Genomic DNA, 18,245 nt, shown 5'->3' with positions numbered 1-18,245 from the left:
GGAATAGAGAGATATGGGCTAGAAAGGACAACATGATTGGCGCAGGCTTGGTTCTTGTGCTGTACTGTTCTTTGTTCTAATATGGAAAGATATTCTGAGCCATGATGGAAGACCAAAAGCTTGGTTGAAAAGATGGATATTAGGAAACCCCTTACAAGGGAAGAATAGTTAGGGATGGAGGAGGACGTAGCAAAAAAGATTCACTAATGGAGTTCTGGAGAGTGGAACAAGGTGCCTATTCTACCGATTGAAGTTTAAAAGTTTATTACTGTCAGAAGTAGGCTTGCATGAAGCCATTGTGAAAATCCCCCTAGTCACCACACTCTGGTGCCTGTTCGGGTACACCGAGGGAGAATTTAGCATAGCCAAAGCACCTAACCAGCACGTCTTTCGGTCGTGAAGAGTGAGAGATGAACTCTCAAGGCGTGATTTTCCAACCACACTCGCCCCAAGGCCAGGAAATCCCACCTGATGTCAACTGACCTTTGCATGGTCCACCCCTCTCCCACTACGATTCCCTGGCAGGCAGGAATACATGTCAGAAAAACATATGGGGACAAAGTTGGAGGAGGTTGTGGAGCTGGAACTAGGTTGTGAAAGACTAGCTTAAGTTTAATATGGGTTGGGGGGGGGGGGGGGGGTGCGGTGGTGGCGTGGTAGTGGAGTGGTCATGCGAGTGTAGATCAGTGAACTTATGATAGGGCAACAGAATTTAACATGGGACCGGAAGTTACTTCACACCAACACTGCAGGTGTAATATAAATGCAGTCTTAGCTTACGTCATTTGCTTGGAATCATATTTTGTTCAAAAGGAATTGCATTTAGACTATCTTTATGAACTCAGGATTCCCCAAAGTGCTTTAAAACTAATGAAGTACATTCTAAATGTAGTCACTTTTGTAATAGAACTGAAGATCACACAGAATCTCTACAGCAAGAAGAGGCCATCCAGCCCATTGAGCCTGTACCGACAACAAACGTACCCAGGCCCTATCCCCATAACTCCACACATTTACCCCGTAATCCCTTTAACCTATGCATCCCGAGACAATAAGGGGCAATTTATCATGGCCAATCAACCTAACTCGCACATCTTTAGACTGTGGGAGGAAACAGAGCACCTGGAGGAAACCCACGCAGACAAGGGTAGAATGTGCAGACTGCACAGACAGTGATCCAAAGCCAGGAATCGAACCCGGGTCCCTGGAGCTATGAGGCAGCAATGCTAAACACTGTGCCACCCATATGTAATGTAGGAAATGTGTCAGCAAATAGTGCACAATAGCCCACAAACAGCAACGTAATAACGACCAGGTAATCTGTTTTTAGTGATATTAGCGAGGAGATAAGCGTGTGCCAAAATTGTTTGAAATAGTGTCATGGGAATTTTTTTATATCCACCTCAGAGAACAAAGTGGGGGCTTGGTTTAAAGTATCACTTCAAAGATAGCAACTTTGGCCGTACAAACACTCCCTCAGTACCGAGAACTGGAGTGCCAGCGAGCTTGTGCTGTTTACATATTTGACTTTTTTCTCTGTGTAAACAAGGTATTAAACAGAGGGCCACATGATTGCTCAGCTTTTGGCAGCTAGCCAAGCTCTTCAGACACTTGTAAATTGAGCTAAATAATCTGTTTGAACTGGACTTGGGGGGAATTCGGGTCAGTCAGCTGCACTCAGCCTTGCTATCTCCCAACAGTGATCAGCCTTCAGTGAGGAGAATGTAAACAGGAGGCACGCCAGAAGAATGGTCACAGTTTACCAGCAGAACTCAGGGGAACCGCTCACTCCCTTTTTTTTTCCTATTCTAAAGATCATGCTCTACAATTCCTTAACATACCACCATAGAATGCCAAATGCAGGCAATTGGGACTGCCTTAGTGGTTAAAGAGAGGGTTGCATGGACAAGCTGGGCCAAAGGGCCTGTTTCCATCTGTAAACCTCTATGAGTACATGGAATATTGCCATCACGTAAGCCAATCTTATCTAGGGCAGGAGCAGATAATACTACATTTTGCAAATGTCTGGGGCTAGGCAGAGGATTGAAAAGGGCTTTGTGGCTCTGGTTGCAACCGAATGACTTTTGCCAGAAAGTGTGAGAGTGAATGTCAAACGAAAGATTAAATTGCTCTCCTGGCAGGCACGGTGGCACAGTGGTTAGCACTGCTGCCTCACAGCACCAGAGACCTGGGTTCAATTCCTGGCTTGGGTCACTGTCTGTGTGGAGTTGCATGTTCTCCCCGTGTCTGTGTGGGTTTCCTCCAGATGCTCCGGTTTCCTCCCATGTTCAAAAATGCATGGGTTAGGAGGGTCAACCATGTTAAATTGTCCCTTACTGTTAGGGGCCTAGCTAGGGTAAATACGTAGCGTTATGGGGATAGGGACTGGGTGGGATTTTGGTCGGTGCAGACTCAATGGGCTGAATGGCCTCCTTCTGCACTGTAGGGAGTCTATGAAGAGTAGAGAAGGTATATAATGGATGTGTCCAAAATCTTGAATAGTTTTGACTGAGCAAATAAGGAGAAACAGTGTGCACAGACAAAAGAGTCAGTAAGTAAACGACACAGATTTAAGGTATTTGGCAAAAGATGAGGCAAGATGGGAAGAATTGTTCCTTTTTAACAGAGCACGTTGTTCTAATCTGCTACGCTATATCATTCTATAGGTTTGTGCCTCAGCTTTCACTCTACCCAAAGTGAAACAACCTGTAAACCCACATGTCTACAGTTAAACATTCAAGAACAAACACCCATCTTGGGTGAAGTACTACTGGTAAGCCAATCCGAATGAAAATGTACAGCAAGCTCACCAATTTATACAGATGCATCATCGAAAGCATTCTTTCCAGTTGTATCACAGCTTGGTATGGCTCCTGCTCTGTCCAAGACTGCAAGAAACTACGAAGGGTTGTGAATGTAGCCCAGTCCATCACGCAAACCAGCCTCCCATCCATTGACTCTGTCTACAGTTCCCACTGCCTCGGAAAAGCAGCCAGCATAATTAAGGACCCCACACATCCCGGACATTCTCTCTTTCATCTTCCTCCATTGGGAAAAAGATAAAGGTCTGAAATCATATACTGACCAACTCAAGAACAGCTTCTTCCCTACTGCCATCAGACTTTTGAACGGACCTACCTTATATTAAGTTGATCTTTCTTTGCACCCTAGCTATGACTGTAAGACTATATCCTGCACCCTCTCCTTTTCTTCTCCCCTAAGTACTCTCTGAGCGGTATGCTTTGGCTGTGTAGTGAGCATGAAACAATACTTTTCAATGTATCCCAATACACGTGACAATAATAAATTAAATCTAGCATTTAGCATTTCCAGGAAAACAAAGTTGAGAGATTATTTATGATCAAGAAAGCTTCGAGTGGAGATAACATACTGAACCATAACAGATCTCTCAATATCAACATATGCAGCAAAATCATTGGATGCAACTCCATAAAAAGACAGAAAGGTACTTTATTAGATCATGGCAAATTATTAAATTAGCATACAAGATACACAGTAATCCAGCAATGTATTCCAAAAACCAACCCTGTAATTCCTTTATGCCAGCCACATATCAACATAATGCATTTGCTTACATTACAGTCTTTTGTATTAAACTTTCATTGATCTCATTTGGCATAGTGTATACAGAATGAGAATAAATTTCTCCAAGTCTGTGTCCTTATCACATCAAATACGAACAAGGAGACAGTTCAAGGTTCAAGTAGATATCCGTGTTTCTGTGGTTTGCAACGCTATCTCCGCTCACCTTCAAAGTCTTGTAACTGCCTCCTGTTCTCCACAGTTACTCAACACTCTCCAACCAACCCCTTCCCAAAGAAATGCTATTTTGCTCTTAGTTTTCAACCAAATATTAAGCCCTAAAAATTGTGCGTGTGTGCACCACAAGTCCATGTTTACACTCGTTTGCAGATCCACCACAGGATATAGTGGTTGGGGTGCAACAATTGTACGCGGCATGCTCGAAATAGAGAAGGAAAAAATGAGCAAAGGTTTCTTTATCACTATCCAGTCATCTTTGCAAGAAAGTGCATGTGTGTGGATATTGAGTGAGGGCAGCATCAGGCTCAGTTGTAAAGACTGTCAAATGGTCTGCTGACACCCATTGTCTTGGCTTGCACATGAAAAATGGCCCCTTGGGTGACGTACTAGAGGCGTCCAGCGCCCATGCACTTGCACCCCAGTGTGAACTGCCACCATCAGGAAAGAGAATCGAGGAGGAAAACAAGAAAAGAGAAACTTGTGACTCAACAAATAAAATCTACAAAGTGACAATTGTCATATATGAGCAATTCCTTGAAATTCCACTGGTCTAGCAACTCTACTTGACTGGGAAATGGTGAAGATCAAGCAGTAATTTACAGAAATAGTATCTATAGCTCATTAACCCCCAAATAGTGCAGCAGTTTATAATTAAATACACATATTTATTAAGCAGACAGCTGGCAGTTCCAGATTAGATTCTCTTTTGGACTGCGGCGGTGTGGAGCACGGAGGCAGCGGAGGTAACCAAGATCAAGAATTGCAGTGCGATCATGCTCAAATCAGCAAGTAAAGCTTCTGCCAGCCTGGCAGTTGTAATGCTCCTGATCAAAGCAGGGATGTATTCACCTTCTCCAACCATTTATCTTCTCTCCTGCTGTAAATTACCCTTTATGAACTCTTCTGGTTCTGATCCCACCCTCACTGAAAAATAGTATCGGTGAACATTCCTATAGCTCTTAGAAATCCATTTTCTCTGGCTAAAGCATTCTCTTTAAGACAAAAACTAATTCAGGTGAGGAGGGGAGGGGGGGGCGGAAATTCAAAGTGTTCTCACCTCTCAAAGTATGCTAACTGCCACAGTAAAAACAGCAGCAAGGAACTACAACTTCCTCACTGAGTGAAGCAAGGAGGTGATAGAGAAAGAGAAGACTTGAAATATGCAAAATTAAGAATGTAATTGTTCATAGTTTCTGACTGAATCAGAAGGATTTGGCTGGGAGTGGTACAAGTTAGCTGGGCCTGCATCTTGTGGCTGTTCAAAAGTAGTTCTGGGATAAGGAAAACAAAATAACACAAACACTCACATGTATAGACACACCCAGAGAGAAAGAGTCAAGCATTATCTACCTGTCCCCATGTGTGGGGTATAAAGGCTTCGTTTTTTTTTAATGCTACGTTGCATTCAGTGATTTTGGGCCCACAGATTTGACCAATAGTACTTTCAGGTTCCTCTTCTGTGCACAATAAGAAAGTCAAGAAGTGAGTTTTACAGCTCTTGTTCTTTAATAAGCTGTGGGCTAGTTGTTCATAAACTTGTTTGTACAACCATACAGATATATTTAAGAAATATTACACAAATTGCACTTTATACATAAGATGGCCACCCCAACTGCTAATGTCAAAATACAGAGTTGAAACTGTACAGAAACCTCATTTACTTTGGGCTGTGTTTTACTGAACAGTTTATATGAGTACTTATTATAGAATATGACACAGGATAATATATCCTTTACAATCAGATTTCTTGAAATATACAGTCATGAGCATACTATAAGTTACGAGAAGCCCAGCATGCCCGTTCCAGTGATTGTTACATTCAATTTTGTTCCTAACCTACTCCACATATACCCCCTTTGTTCAGGAAGTTACAATCTTACATCATGGAAATAAATTTTTTTTTAGAAAAAAAAGTTAAAATAAAATAAAATTTTAAAAACAAAAAAGAAACATTTGTGTTTACAGTGAGTTTTAGAAACCAGACTAAAAATTGTTCAAGTTCTCTTTGCTTTTAATACTGACAATTCAATAAAAGATTTTTCTTCTGGACTGAATTTAAAGGACCAAGTATGGTTTTGGCTTACCTACACTATCATCATGCATCACAGTCGATGAGGTGTAATGTAACTGTACTGTTGGGCTCATGCCTGCAGCTGCATGGACTGATGTTGATTTGCAAGCTCAAATGTCCAGTCAGGTTGGTCCCTTTTCTCCAGGTTTCCTAAATTCTACACACCCAGGTAGGAGCAGCATTACTTGACTGGTAAAGTGGTTCCTGAAACCCTATAAAAATGTCAGACATAGTACGCATGGTTAACGCTTTTTTTTGTACACAAGACATTTTGGCTTACATTTCCTGGTGGCTACTGGCTGTTCTGACAGCAGTGCCCCCAGATGAGAAGTGCTGTTGAGTCTGATTGTAAGCATCTAGTCATTTGTGATTTCTGCAATAAGCTCTACTGACAATCTCTGTCTGCGCATGTCAATGGAGTGTGATAACGGTTTAGATCCACTTATTTCCTTCAGTCCATTTGGAATGAGTAGATTCATCAGTCCCCTCATTCTGGATGACGGATTTCTGGACAGCAAGTGCTTCTTCAAGTATGGCCTCCTTGCCACAACCCTCTGGACTGCAGATACCCTCGATGACCCTCCAGAACAGCAACCAGCAGCTGTTTAAATGAATCCAGCTGCAGCCCAGATGTTTCTCAGCATACCCAATAGGTAGTGCGGAGATTTCTCAATGGTTAAATGGTTAAGGCCACAACATAAACCTTCCGTCAGGTTTTTTTAAAAAAATGGATAGAAATCACTTCCCTTTGTCATTCCTTGAGGCATTGATGCCATCGATGAAGATTGGACGTATTGCATGTGGTGTACTGATTTAGCAGCAACCAGAAGGAAGGAGATGTGTAGGGATGGATGAAAGACCTCTACCCAATTGGTATGGAAACCTTTGAAAATCCTTGGCCTCACACCATGAACTCATTGTTCCCAAATACTACCAGTTGCTGGGGGGCACCAAAGTCAGAGTCAGCGCTGCGCTTCTTCCCTGTGCCTGAGGCTCCATCAGTCGTGTCTTTAGGCTTCTGTGCTGAGCGTTTCAGCATCTTTAATTTTTGTTTGCCCTTTTCTGGATTGAAGGTACCCCTACTCGTAAACTGTGGCCTCTCTTCTTGAACTTTGGACTTGCTATATGCCCCATCTCCACCTGCTCTTTGCTCGGCGCTGTTGGCGATGGTGTGCGTGTGGTAAAATGCCGGTGAAGGGGACTTTGAACGAAAACGGAATCGTCTTCCTCCCTGAGGTAGACAAGACGATGAAAGTGACATTGGAGGTGATGAATGAGCAGCTGAATCGGCTGACTCTACCGAATCTGTTTTTTTCCTCAGTGGTCTCCTCAACCTGTTCACTGCTTCAGGTTGGTGGTGTCTGATAGAACTGAGAGCCCTTTCTGTTCAGGAACAAAAAAAAAAGAGACCCTTAGGTCAAATAAATGCTTTTACAGTTATCTATCGGACAGATTCTGTTGCAGCAATCTCACTATAGCACAACTTAATCTCTGAATGCTTTGCAGTAAACACATTTTCCCATCTTGTCCCTGAAGAGACTGATTCTAAACGAGGATACTGATTCATTGGCATCTCATCCAAATTGCCATTTTTCCTGCTGTCCACTCTTAATTAATGAGTGGAATTTTAATGCCCCAGGATTGGTGGCAAAGAGCAAGGGTTAATCACAAAGGTCAAAAATTAGCAATCACAACCCTAAATCATTTTAATGGAGGTGGGCTGGGAAGCGCAATAAACCTGTTTTCTTGAGGTGGGTCCAGAATGGGAAGGAGGAAAGAATGGCTGGGGTACCCTTCCTTCGGTGGCCCTCAAGCTAGCCTGTTTCTCACTTCTTGCAATTGGCACTATGGTTAAACCCCACCTCACGACTGACCCTTACAATCTCTCCACAATACCTCCCTCACCCATCTCTTGGACTCCTGACCGAACTCACTGCCACCCAATCCAATCTAACCAGCCACTCTTGGGCCCACAAGCCATCCACCTTGCCCGTCAACCCTCGATTTATGTGGTTTGCAACCCTATCCTAGTCCCTTCTACTCCGGCATTGGTACTTTTCCCACTCACAACCTCTCCATCCCTCTTTTCACGCAATGGATGCTGCCTACTGCCTCATGCCTATCCACTCAATAGCCTGTTAGCTTGCTGCTGGTCAGAGAACGGAACCCAAATTTAGCAATAGCCCTTCCACCCTCCCAGTACAATAAAGTACTGAAATCATACTTCTATCAAATATGAACTGCTAATAGGTTGCATGATTTCAAGAGAAAATACAAGACAGATCAGTTACCAGAACGCTCTGAGACTGCTCCCTCAGAATCCATGTTTAAATTTTCAAAGCTGTCTGCTGTTCCGATAGATGCTTCTGATTCTAGAGTTTCGTCATCTGAAGCTCGTGGTTCAAGAGCAAGCATTTCAAAAGTCAGTTCTTCCCTGCAGAAAGATACCATTCCTTTTTAAAATGAGGCAACTAGCCAAATATTAAAATAATGTACTAAAAATAATCATAAATAACTCTTGTCAATTCATTATGCCAGGAGGTTAAAACTACTTCTTCTTTCAGTACTTGAGGGATCAATGAGATTGCTTTCTTGCGTTGGTGCTTGAGCTCTATCCACGTAGAACAGCAAACAGAATTCTCAGTGCGTATGCAAACTGGCTGTAATGGTTTGATCTCTGCACACATGCTCTACACCAACACCATACCATTGAAACACTTGCAGTGAGCTATGTTCATCTGTCTTTTTCTAAATTTATTGATGGAATGTGAGCATTGCTGGCTAGGCCAACATTTACTGGTGAGCATTTTTTTTAGCATGGCTAATCTAACTAACCTGCACATTTTTGGACTGTGGGAGGAAATCGAAGCACCCAGAGGAAACCCACACAGACATGGGGAGAATGAGCAGACTCGGCAGACAGTGACCTAAGACCGGAAAAGAACCAAGGTCCCTGGCGCTGTGAGACATCAGTGCTAATCACCGTGCGGTTGGATGTCTGCTAGTGAGAATCACAGCCTTGACACAGAAGATGTCTCTTTAGTACAGGAGAGAACTACAGGCAACAAAAGGACCCCAACTGAAAGGATCAGAAAAAAGCAAATTACTGCAGATGCTGGATTCTGAAACCAAAAGAGAAAATGCTGGAAAATCTCAGCAGGTCTGGCAGATCTGTAAGGAGAGAAAAGAGCTTTGACAACAGGTTAATTAAACTCGAAATGTCAGCTCCTTTCTCCCCTTACAGATGCTGCCATACCAGGTCAGGCTTTCCAGCGTTTTTTCTTTTGGTGAAAGGATCGGAAATTGGAAGGCAGGTGACTCCATAACAAACATTTCTCATGGCAGAAAGTTCTAGTCAGCAATGTGACTCGAGTACATGAGAGACAATATTGATACTGTTGCATTTAAGAATATATTAAAAGTGCATCTCACTCACTGCACCCAAGATTAAACAATACCAATTAATAAAGAGCTGAAATTACTAAACCAGCATTATTTCCTGGTTTTAACTTAAGCAGACATAACAGTTGCCTTGACTGCACTGTGGAATGTCACCAGCTCACGTGTCTCTTGGTACTGGTGCTAGACCCAGCTATGCCCCAAATGTTTTGTGTCTCTTACTTTTCTTTTTGTAGGGTCTCTATTTGCTCAGTTAGTGCTCTCTCCTCCTGCTGCATGGCTGCCTGCTGCTGCTCACTCAAGTCCATGTCAGGTGACTCATCAGCACTTGTTGTTTCTTCAGGAACGTCTACAACTGATGGCAGTCGCACTCCAACTGGAGAGGCAGGACTGCCATAACTCGAGCGGCGAATTCGGCCTTTTCCCTGTAAGGTCACAAAGGACAAGGCATACAGTCAGACATCAGACCGGCACTGAAATTCATACTTGACAAGCAGCAAGTTGTACATCCCACTGGCTGATTGAATCAAACAGCATATTCTTTCAGTCATTCAAAATAGGCAGAGTACAGACAGTACTCAACCAGCCCACCCGTGCAAACCCCAAAACAAAATGTTGGTTAGAGGTGATTCAGTGAGTGGGCAGCCCCTGTTGAACAATCCTGAATGTGCTAATAACCAAGATAATCAGTTGAGTTTGTAACATGGCTCATAAACAATTACTAGAAGCAACATTCTCAGTGACCCGCTCGCCTTAAACCAAAGAAATACGTTCAAGCCTTGCGCTAGTTTTCTATTACCCGCGAGGTCCGGGAACCTAGAGTTTTCCACTGCTTTCACCATGGTATCTCCCTATCCCATCACAGTCAACTTGCCAATCAATCATCACCCCTTTTCTCCTGTAGTTATAAGCTGTTGGACTTATTTCAAACTTGGTATTCTTGCATTTGTCCTGATGAGTGCAAGATGAAAATCTTTGACAACATGTGTCTCCTTTATATTTGCCCCCCAAGTTTCTTGGCAACATGGTTTGATTCTTAATTTCTATTCTAAATTGATTAAGCTGTAGTTTTAGAGTTAAACTTAAAAGTCAGATAGCGACCCAACTCTCACCAAAAATTAGGGCTAAACTCCAGTGACGTCAAAATCTACACAATGCCATCGTGTTAAGAAGCACTCATCCACATTCTGTTTGGTACTGAAAAGCATCTCTCTTCTTTCTGTAATTAAGGCTTACAAAGTAAAAGTACCCAGAACAGTGTCATATACAGACAGCTCAATGACTTGCAGTCTGGGATGAGGGCAGGATGAAGTGCTGAGGATGCAGTGTAAGATGCATGAAAACTCATATTAGCACAAGAATTTGCAAGGTCCGTTATATTGTGATTATTTTAAATATTTGATTTCTTCCTTTCAAAAATAGCTCCTTTTTTGATGACTAACCATTTCATTTTTGACCTCAAAAAGCTGAGAAATTTGCTTACAGTTGATTTCATCCAAATATAGAAAAAGCAAAAGCTGCAAATCCAATAACCTAAATACAACAGACAGAGTCAAGCTCTTGAGTTGGGAAGTGGTACTCGATCACTGTTATGACAAACAAGCATCAAAGGTGGAAGATTGTTTGATCTCAGGATGGATTCTTGAATCAGGAGTTGAGAGAATGCGATTTACCAGCATAGCCTAAAGATTCTGAAAGCTATGTTTCTTCTTAATTCATACCTCAATAATTAACAGCTGTCAGTGCTGGTCACAAGGACGTGAAGAGGAACACCAGCATTTCACACGCAAACCACGGAAACCCAGCAACAAAACCACAACACAGCCCAATTCCAGCCTGTTTCCACTCCAGCAAAAGGCCTGCTTCTTCATGCAATGCAGAAAATGGCCCTTCTGTGCCCACAATAACTACCTTACTTGGAAGCATAGGTTCAAAGATGATTAATAAAGAATGAAATTTATACACAGAAGAATCTAAAAAATACATGTTGCCTAAAATTGTTTTTTTTTAACAAAAGAGGAGACCATTCAGCCCATAATGGTGCTAGCTCCATCACAGAACCATCAGCTACCTGTTTTGTTCATGAGTGATTTCTCCATTTAATTGGGCAGTGCAGCTAATTAGTATAGTGGCTTCCCCCCTTCCTGGGAGACTGGTTCCAATCCAGGCTGATTAGTTGAAATCCTCATCCATCTTAAAAGATGTACATTAGTTTGTCTCACTTTAGTTTCTATTGAACACAATCAAAGAACCCAAATTTGGTGTTAAATTGAAAGACAAAATGGTGAAATCATTAGGGTTAGGGTTCAGTGCTGCTCATATACCATCTGCCCATGGAATATTCCATAGCAAGTCATATCAGAACAAGGTAGAGAAATGTACAACTCAGTCTTGTTAAATTATGATTTGAAGCAGTTACCAGGTGAATCTTAGCCTCATGAAATGAAACCTGACATCCAATATTCAGGCTAAACTGTTAAAGCGGGAATTAAAATTCTCAAATGGTTTTCTATATTAATCAGGACATACGTTAAACATGGGTTTTGTTGCAGTGGTAATTACACGCACTGGAGTGTAGCAGTGCTGACGTAATCTTTTTTGAACAGCCATCACCAGAAAAAGGCAATCACTATACGCACATAACAGACAAACCATTACCTTTTTATTACCATTCGGCTGCGTGGGCGGCAAAGAGAAAACATGAAAATTTTTCAACAAATCTCTTACGAAACTCATTTCCAGAGAGACAGAGTGTGATTGTGAAATGACACAGATATGGTGCGGGTTAAGATGATTCACTGCAAGCTTTCAAAATTTATTTCCAACCCACTCTTATTTTAGTGATGTACAATGGTGGGCATTGACATTACTACTGCTCATTCTCACATTTGTATGCCATTGCGTCATGCCACCAACTCTTATCGCCTGTCACTGTTGCAGCAATCAACAACAGGCTGGCAAGATACAAAGCTGCCTAACATTTAGCCTATTACCCAAGTGTAAAAAGTTTTTTTTTGGCCTAATTCAAAAATGGACAAGGCCAGGTTAGGCTAACGATGTTCAAAGAGATAAACAATCACCCGAATCTCCTCTCATTCATTTTGGATGTGCAGAATTAACATCCAGGATCAGAAATTCATGCTCTAACTTGACAAACATTTTGGTAGATTGCACCTGACACCATGTTTCTTCAAAACTGCACACATTTCAAAAGCTGGAAGCTTACGGTCCAACTTTAATGGGCTGAGTGATAGAGATACCATTGTAAAAGCGAATGGGCTGATTGAAAGGTGGTCACCAAATATTAATGCAACAATGACTTTGCGAAGCTGGCTATAAAATTGAGAAGTACAAGTGTTAATCTGGTCCCTCTCTGCTGGAAAAAGATACTGCAAAACAGTAGACATTTTCAGAACCTGCCAAGGCCACAGGTCACCTCAAATTCAATGCTAGTTGGATTTTTAAAGTTGTTGGGTTGGCAGTTAAATGACAGAAATTTGCCTTTTATTTAAGGAGGGAGACCACGTAAATTGAATTATGCATTTTAGCACCTGAATATATCATAAACTGAGTTTGTTAAAGCTTTAAAAGCCCCTTAAAGTAAAACAGAAAGGTGGAGTTCGAAGATCTATAATCACGTTACGTAATATCTCTGTAAAAAAAATTTGCTACAAATACAAACTTTTAAATAAAAAGACACACTCTGCTGAAATGTACGAAAAGAGGATTGACCAAGTAAGCAATAACTGATCCTGGACCTTGGGCAAATTTGATAGGACAGTTTCAACATAAGCTGCTTCGCGGTTGGTCCAATGCCATATTCCTGTTGCCGGTTGCTGACCTGCATATGTTGTGTGCAGCCAGGAACAACGCTTAGATAAACATATCAGACTCAACAAGGCAGACAGCAGGAAAAAGGAAAAATCTTTTCACCCTGAGCGTAGCGACAGTCTGGAATGTGCTGCCTGGAAGGGTGGTACAGGCAAGTTGCCTCACATATTTTAAAAAGTACCTGGCATGCCATACATTCAAGGCCATGGGCCAAATACTAGTCAATGGGATTAAGTGGGAAGTCAGGTGTTTCTTGTGTGTCGCTGCAGACTCGATGGGCTGTAGGGCCTCTTCTGCACTGTATGATTCTAAGACACAATTGAGTCCCTCCAGAACTCGCATGTTAGGAGCTACTGCATCAGCACTCTGTTGCTGCAAAGGTCAGAGTTCGTACAAGAGTGGATCACACATATGCACTGTCCAGCAGAAGTCACTGAATCAGGAGGACAAACAACTGAGTTTTCAGCTCCCGATTCAGGGATAAGCCAATTAAACACTCCAATTGCTGCCCAGCAGACCTGGAATTCGAATCTGGTATCTTTTTGGTCTCTATAGCTCAGTTGCATACTGCTTTTCCCAAACAGACCGACAGGGGACACATACCTTTTTGAACTATCGCTCTTGTATGATCATTTTATTTTACCGAGTTCTAAATTTAGGAGTAAGTTTAAATACTGTAAGCTCATTTTATGGGTCTATGCTAGCTATATATCATCACTCGTATTCAACCAATAAAATGTGCAAAGTGTGTAGGTAGAGGACTGATTCTAGATTAAACTGACTACTTTTAGTCACCACTTAATCCAGTGTGTAAATAAATACTTCATAACAATTATACACACCGACTGTTATTTGACAGATGTGGCAAGTCAGCAAACAAAGGCTGCAAATATGCCTTTAAGGTGAATCAAGTGGCATCCAACAAGCAATATCACAGGCTTAGCAGATCACGGACTGCTGAAAAGATGGCATGATTCAGTGTAAGCTACCATTAAATGTACATAAGATCATAAGGCATAGGAGCAGAATTAGACTCAGACTATCGAGTCTGCTCTGCCTTTCAATCAGAGCTGATATTTTTCTCATCCCCATTCTCCTGCCTTTTCCCCATAACCCCTGACCCCTTATTAACCAAAAACCTATCAGTCTTAAAGACACTCAATGACCTGGCCTCCGCAGCATTCTGCAGCAAAGAGTTCCACAGATTCGCCACTCTCTGGCTGAAGAAATTCCTTCTCATCTCTGTTGCGCCCTCTGATTCGAGTTTTTCCAACTAGTGGAAACATCCTCTCCAAATCCACTCTATCTAGGCCTGGCAGTATCCTCTAATTTTCAGTAAGATACCCCCCCCATCCTTCTAAACTCCGAGTACAGACCCAGAGTCCTCAACTGTTCCTCATATGACAAGCTCTTCATTCCAAGGATCCTTCTTGTGGACATACTATTGATAACAAATCTTTAGAATACTTTCACCAGAGATCACAGCTAATTAATATATAATTAATTTCCTTTCAGAATTTTGTTCAACTATCCGAAGGATCATAGTATGTGGAATGGATGATTCACCACTGTACAAATGATGGTGTTAAGAATACGAAGAATAGCTAGGGTCTGTGGTGAAATGTGAAATCTGTAAATAACAGATTTCCCGTCTAGTCCACTCAAGCTAAATATTTTAGGTGTTCACACATTCGACTGTCACATTTTACAGGAAATCTGGTGACATTAACTGGTCTCTGTTGTTGCAGTGGCTTCTTGTTCTTGTGAATTTTGCACACAAAGTTATACTTTGGAACTCAATAGAAAAGTAGCTTCTATAGGACCATCACTACAGGGATGTACTTAATGTCAGAGTCCAGACACCGTTTCAAAGCTTATTCACACTGTGACAGAACCAAACTCTGGTAGTTGAATACTCACAACATGCAATTCTTGAGACACTAATAGAAGCAAAAGTGCGGTCAACTGCAACCGAAGAATATTTAAATTGACACAGCCTCTATTTCTGTTCCAAATCAACACACAACTGGACCATTCCCTAAGCTTGGGATAGAACGTCATGTAATGTATGGCATCATGGACAAGAATCGGTGATATGGTGGGAGAAATACCTACCGGAATCGAACTGCGATTCATGCTCATGAATCTAACCGCTATTATAACCGGTTTCTATAGTGGAAAGAACATGAAAAGTAGAGGATCAGGTTAGTTAGACCATGCAATCAACAGGGGCATGCAGACAGCAGGAAAGGAATGTGCTTTGATTTGGGTTAGATAAGAGCTTAATCAATTTCTCAATTTTGCATTCTAGAAGTTGCACACAGCAGTTTACTTTTATATCCTTCCCAATCCCAGTGAGTTATTAGGATCTGGAATGCACTGCTTGGGAGTGTAAATAGAGGCAAATCAAACTTGGCTTTCAAAAAAGGTTTTGGGTAATTATCTGAAGAAAAGAATTCCAGGGCTACAGCGAAAAGACAGAGAAGTGGGGCTAACTGAAGTGTTTGTGTGGACAGTGGATATGGACGGGACAAGCCAAATGGTCTCTTTCTGTGCTGTAACCACTCTTTGGTTTTATCCCCATTTTTATCTCTCTTCTTTGAGAATAATAGCATTTATTGGAGTGCATTTCTACCGGGTTTCCCTGGTGGTTCATCCAAATGGTTAATCTTTAAGTATGGTCACATGATCGTGGCTGTCAAAAGGCTACGGAAAAGGTGGAGGGAATCGTTGCCAAACCTGATTCTGGCTAACCAGATGTTTGCACATATACGCAGCAACAGCAGTCACTGGCCAACAATCAGGAATGAGAAGTGTCACTGACTTTTAACCTACTAAATCCAGTCCCCAAGTCCCACCCTATTAGAGATCAACTATCTCATATACACACACACACACACACACACACACACCCCCCCCCCGCCCCCCCCGCCCCCCCCCCCCCCCCCCCCCCCCTGCCCCCACCCCATACGGGACTGTTTTGCAGAGCTTTTATACCCTAGGCCATCAAGGAAGATGAACTCTTTACAATTTTGTTAAACATAAAACATACTTGTATTAGTATTCCAATTTAAGCATTTCTGTTGTCACACAATGATAATGTTTTGCAAATAATTATTCAACCCTCCAAAAGTTAAATGCACACCATGTTAGGAGTGATAATCTCACAACAGTCAGACAGCCAACAGGTAATGTTTAGGTTAGCATGCAAGGACAGCAATGTAATGAGTGATTGCACACAGTTAAAACAGATGTAAGTACAAGAATCACTGAAAAATGCTCAGATAGAATGATTCCACCTACGAATGAAAGAGCTGAAAAATATATATTACAGACCTAATCAGAGATTGAACATCTGGCATAAAAAAAATGACTGATCGTGCTGCAGTGCTGGCCTTTTGCAAGTCCAGAACTGAGTCAAGCAGGACAGTGCCACATATCAAATGAGACTAAATAAAAAAAAGACCGATGTAAAAATACCCACTTCACATTTACACAATGGATCATACTGCCTTACTCATGTACACAAATCTGCTTTATAGGTCTATAATCACCCCCAGTGTCACAAACGAGCAATCAATCCCTTTTTTCACAAACTTACAACTGCTTAAACACCCAATGTGAGAATTCACATTTCCCAATCTGGTTTTCATTTTGAGTTATTAGATGGCCCAGTTGTGGCTGGTCACCCCAACTCACAGTGGAATATAAAGCTGAATTAATTGGATAAAAACAAGGGTAGATTACTGAACAGAATCACAGGCCAAGTGCGAAAAAGAATGTCAGATCCTATTTTTGATGATTTGTCTCTCAATCTTTCAGCGATTGTTCCTCTGACATTTGGGGATGGGAAGTTACACAACAAGATAATGTCCTTTTAAGGAACAAAGGAACAGACGCTGCTGAAAATTTATTTTCAACTGATCTTGTTCTGTTTGTAAAGGCTACTGAACCAAGTTTAATTTCTTTTAATGCGTTAATGAGCATCATCAGGTAACAGAAGGCAGCTGACTGCCTGCCAAAATCACACATTTAAGGGTATGGATAAAGCCGGAAAAAAAATGAGATTTAGGAGTAGAAATTTTCAGTAATAAAATTTATTTCTAGGATGGAGTAGAGCAGATGCTGTGTGTGGGGTTTCTCGGCTACAAATAAACGAAAGCCATAGAAATAAGAGCTTATAGAGTGGCACAGTGGTTAGCACTGCTGCCTCACAGTGCCAGGGGCCAGTTCCAGCTTGGGTCACTGTCTGTGTGGAGTCTGCATGTTCTCCCTGTGTCTGCGTGGGTTTCCTCCGAGTGCTCCGATTTCCTCCAACAGTCTAAAAGACATGCTGGTTAGGTGCATTGGCTATGCCAAATTCTGCTTCAGTGTGCTTGAGCAAGTGCTGGAGTGTGGTGACTAGGGGATTTTCACACTAACTTCACTGCAGTGTTAATATAAGCTGACCTGTGACACTAATAAATAAACTTTAAAAAAATTAAATTTTATACCCTACACATTGTGCCACAGTTCACTGTTTCGCACTGCTACCACAGATGTAGAAACATTATTGTCAATGGGAATCTGTTGGAACTAATTATTCCTGTGAGGAAGCATATTGAAAATACTGTTTGGTGTGACAAGACTGCCCTCCAACATTCTTTATTTCCATACCTGGATGTTCAGAACAAACATTTATGCACTGCACCAACATAAACACACTGCCTTAAGACAGTGCAGAGAATAGCAATTTAACATGGTCAGGAACCACTCAGAACTCGACTGTGTATGGGGTGTGTCAAAATTATCACATTTTTCAATATGACTGTGGCATACTGTGAAACAGGCTTGTTCGTTTGTGCAGCGGTGTGAAGGCTTATTTGCTTAGGCTGAAGACATAAAACCAACAAAATGGAGTTACCTGTGAAAGCAAGTGTTTTGAAGGAAATTGAGCAGAGCTAAGATGGGGATCAGTAAATAGCATGAATGGGAATTTGCATTAGGAAGATAAAGGAAGTGACTGGAAGTTAACTATTGCATTTCAAAAGGAACATGTACAATGGAACGAAGCAAAGTATTAAATTTATGTTTACCCAAATGTAGTGGCCATGAAAAATACCATGATAGACTTTTAAATTCTGAGAAAAGGAACTTTGAAAGGAAGGTACAACGAAAGAGC

General features: G+C 41.7%; 1 protein-coding gene across 4 annotated transcripts in view; it reads right to left on the bottom strand.

Moving 5' to 3' along the window:
- Positions 1 to 3,455: 3,455 nt before the first annotated feature.
- The window catches only part of myo9aa (myosin IXAa), a 311,787-nt gene continuing 296,997 nt past the window's right edge, over positions 3,456 to 18,245 (bottom strand). For 3 of the 4 annotated variants that reach the window (XM_080216194.1, XM_080216198.1, XM_080216197.1), the window contains 5 exons: positions 15,200 to 15,253; positions 11,912 to 11,929; positions 9,476 to 9,678; positions 8,146 to 8,288; positions 3,456 to 7,237 (listed from right to left, as the gene is read on the bottom strand). In XM_080216194.1, coding sequence (XP_080072320.1) covers positions 6,756 to 7,237; positions 8,146 to 8,288; positions 9,476 to 9,678; positions 11,912 to 11,929; positions 15,200 to 15,253 — 900 coding nt within the window. In that variant the 3' untranslated portion in view covers positions 3,456 to 6,755. The remainder of the gene's footprint in view (positions 7,238 to 8,145; positions 8,289 to 9,475; positions 9,679 to 11,911; positions 11,930 to 15,199; positions 15,254 to 18,245) is intronic. The other variant, XM_080216195.1, reaches the window with a different exon arrangement.

Source organism: Carcharhinus amblyrhynchos, chromosome 32, assembly GCF_965287045.1.
Source record: "Carcharhinus amblyrhynchos chromosome 32, sCarAmb.v2.hapA, whole genome shotgun sequence".
Taxonomy (NCBI): domain Eukaryota; kingdom Metazoa; phylum Chordata; class Chondrichthyes; order Carcharhiniformes; family Carcharhinidae; genus Carcharhinus; species Carcharhinus amblyrhynchos.
This window is presented reverse-complemented; position numbering and strand designations above follow the sequence as displayed.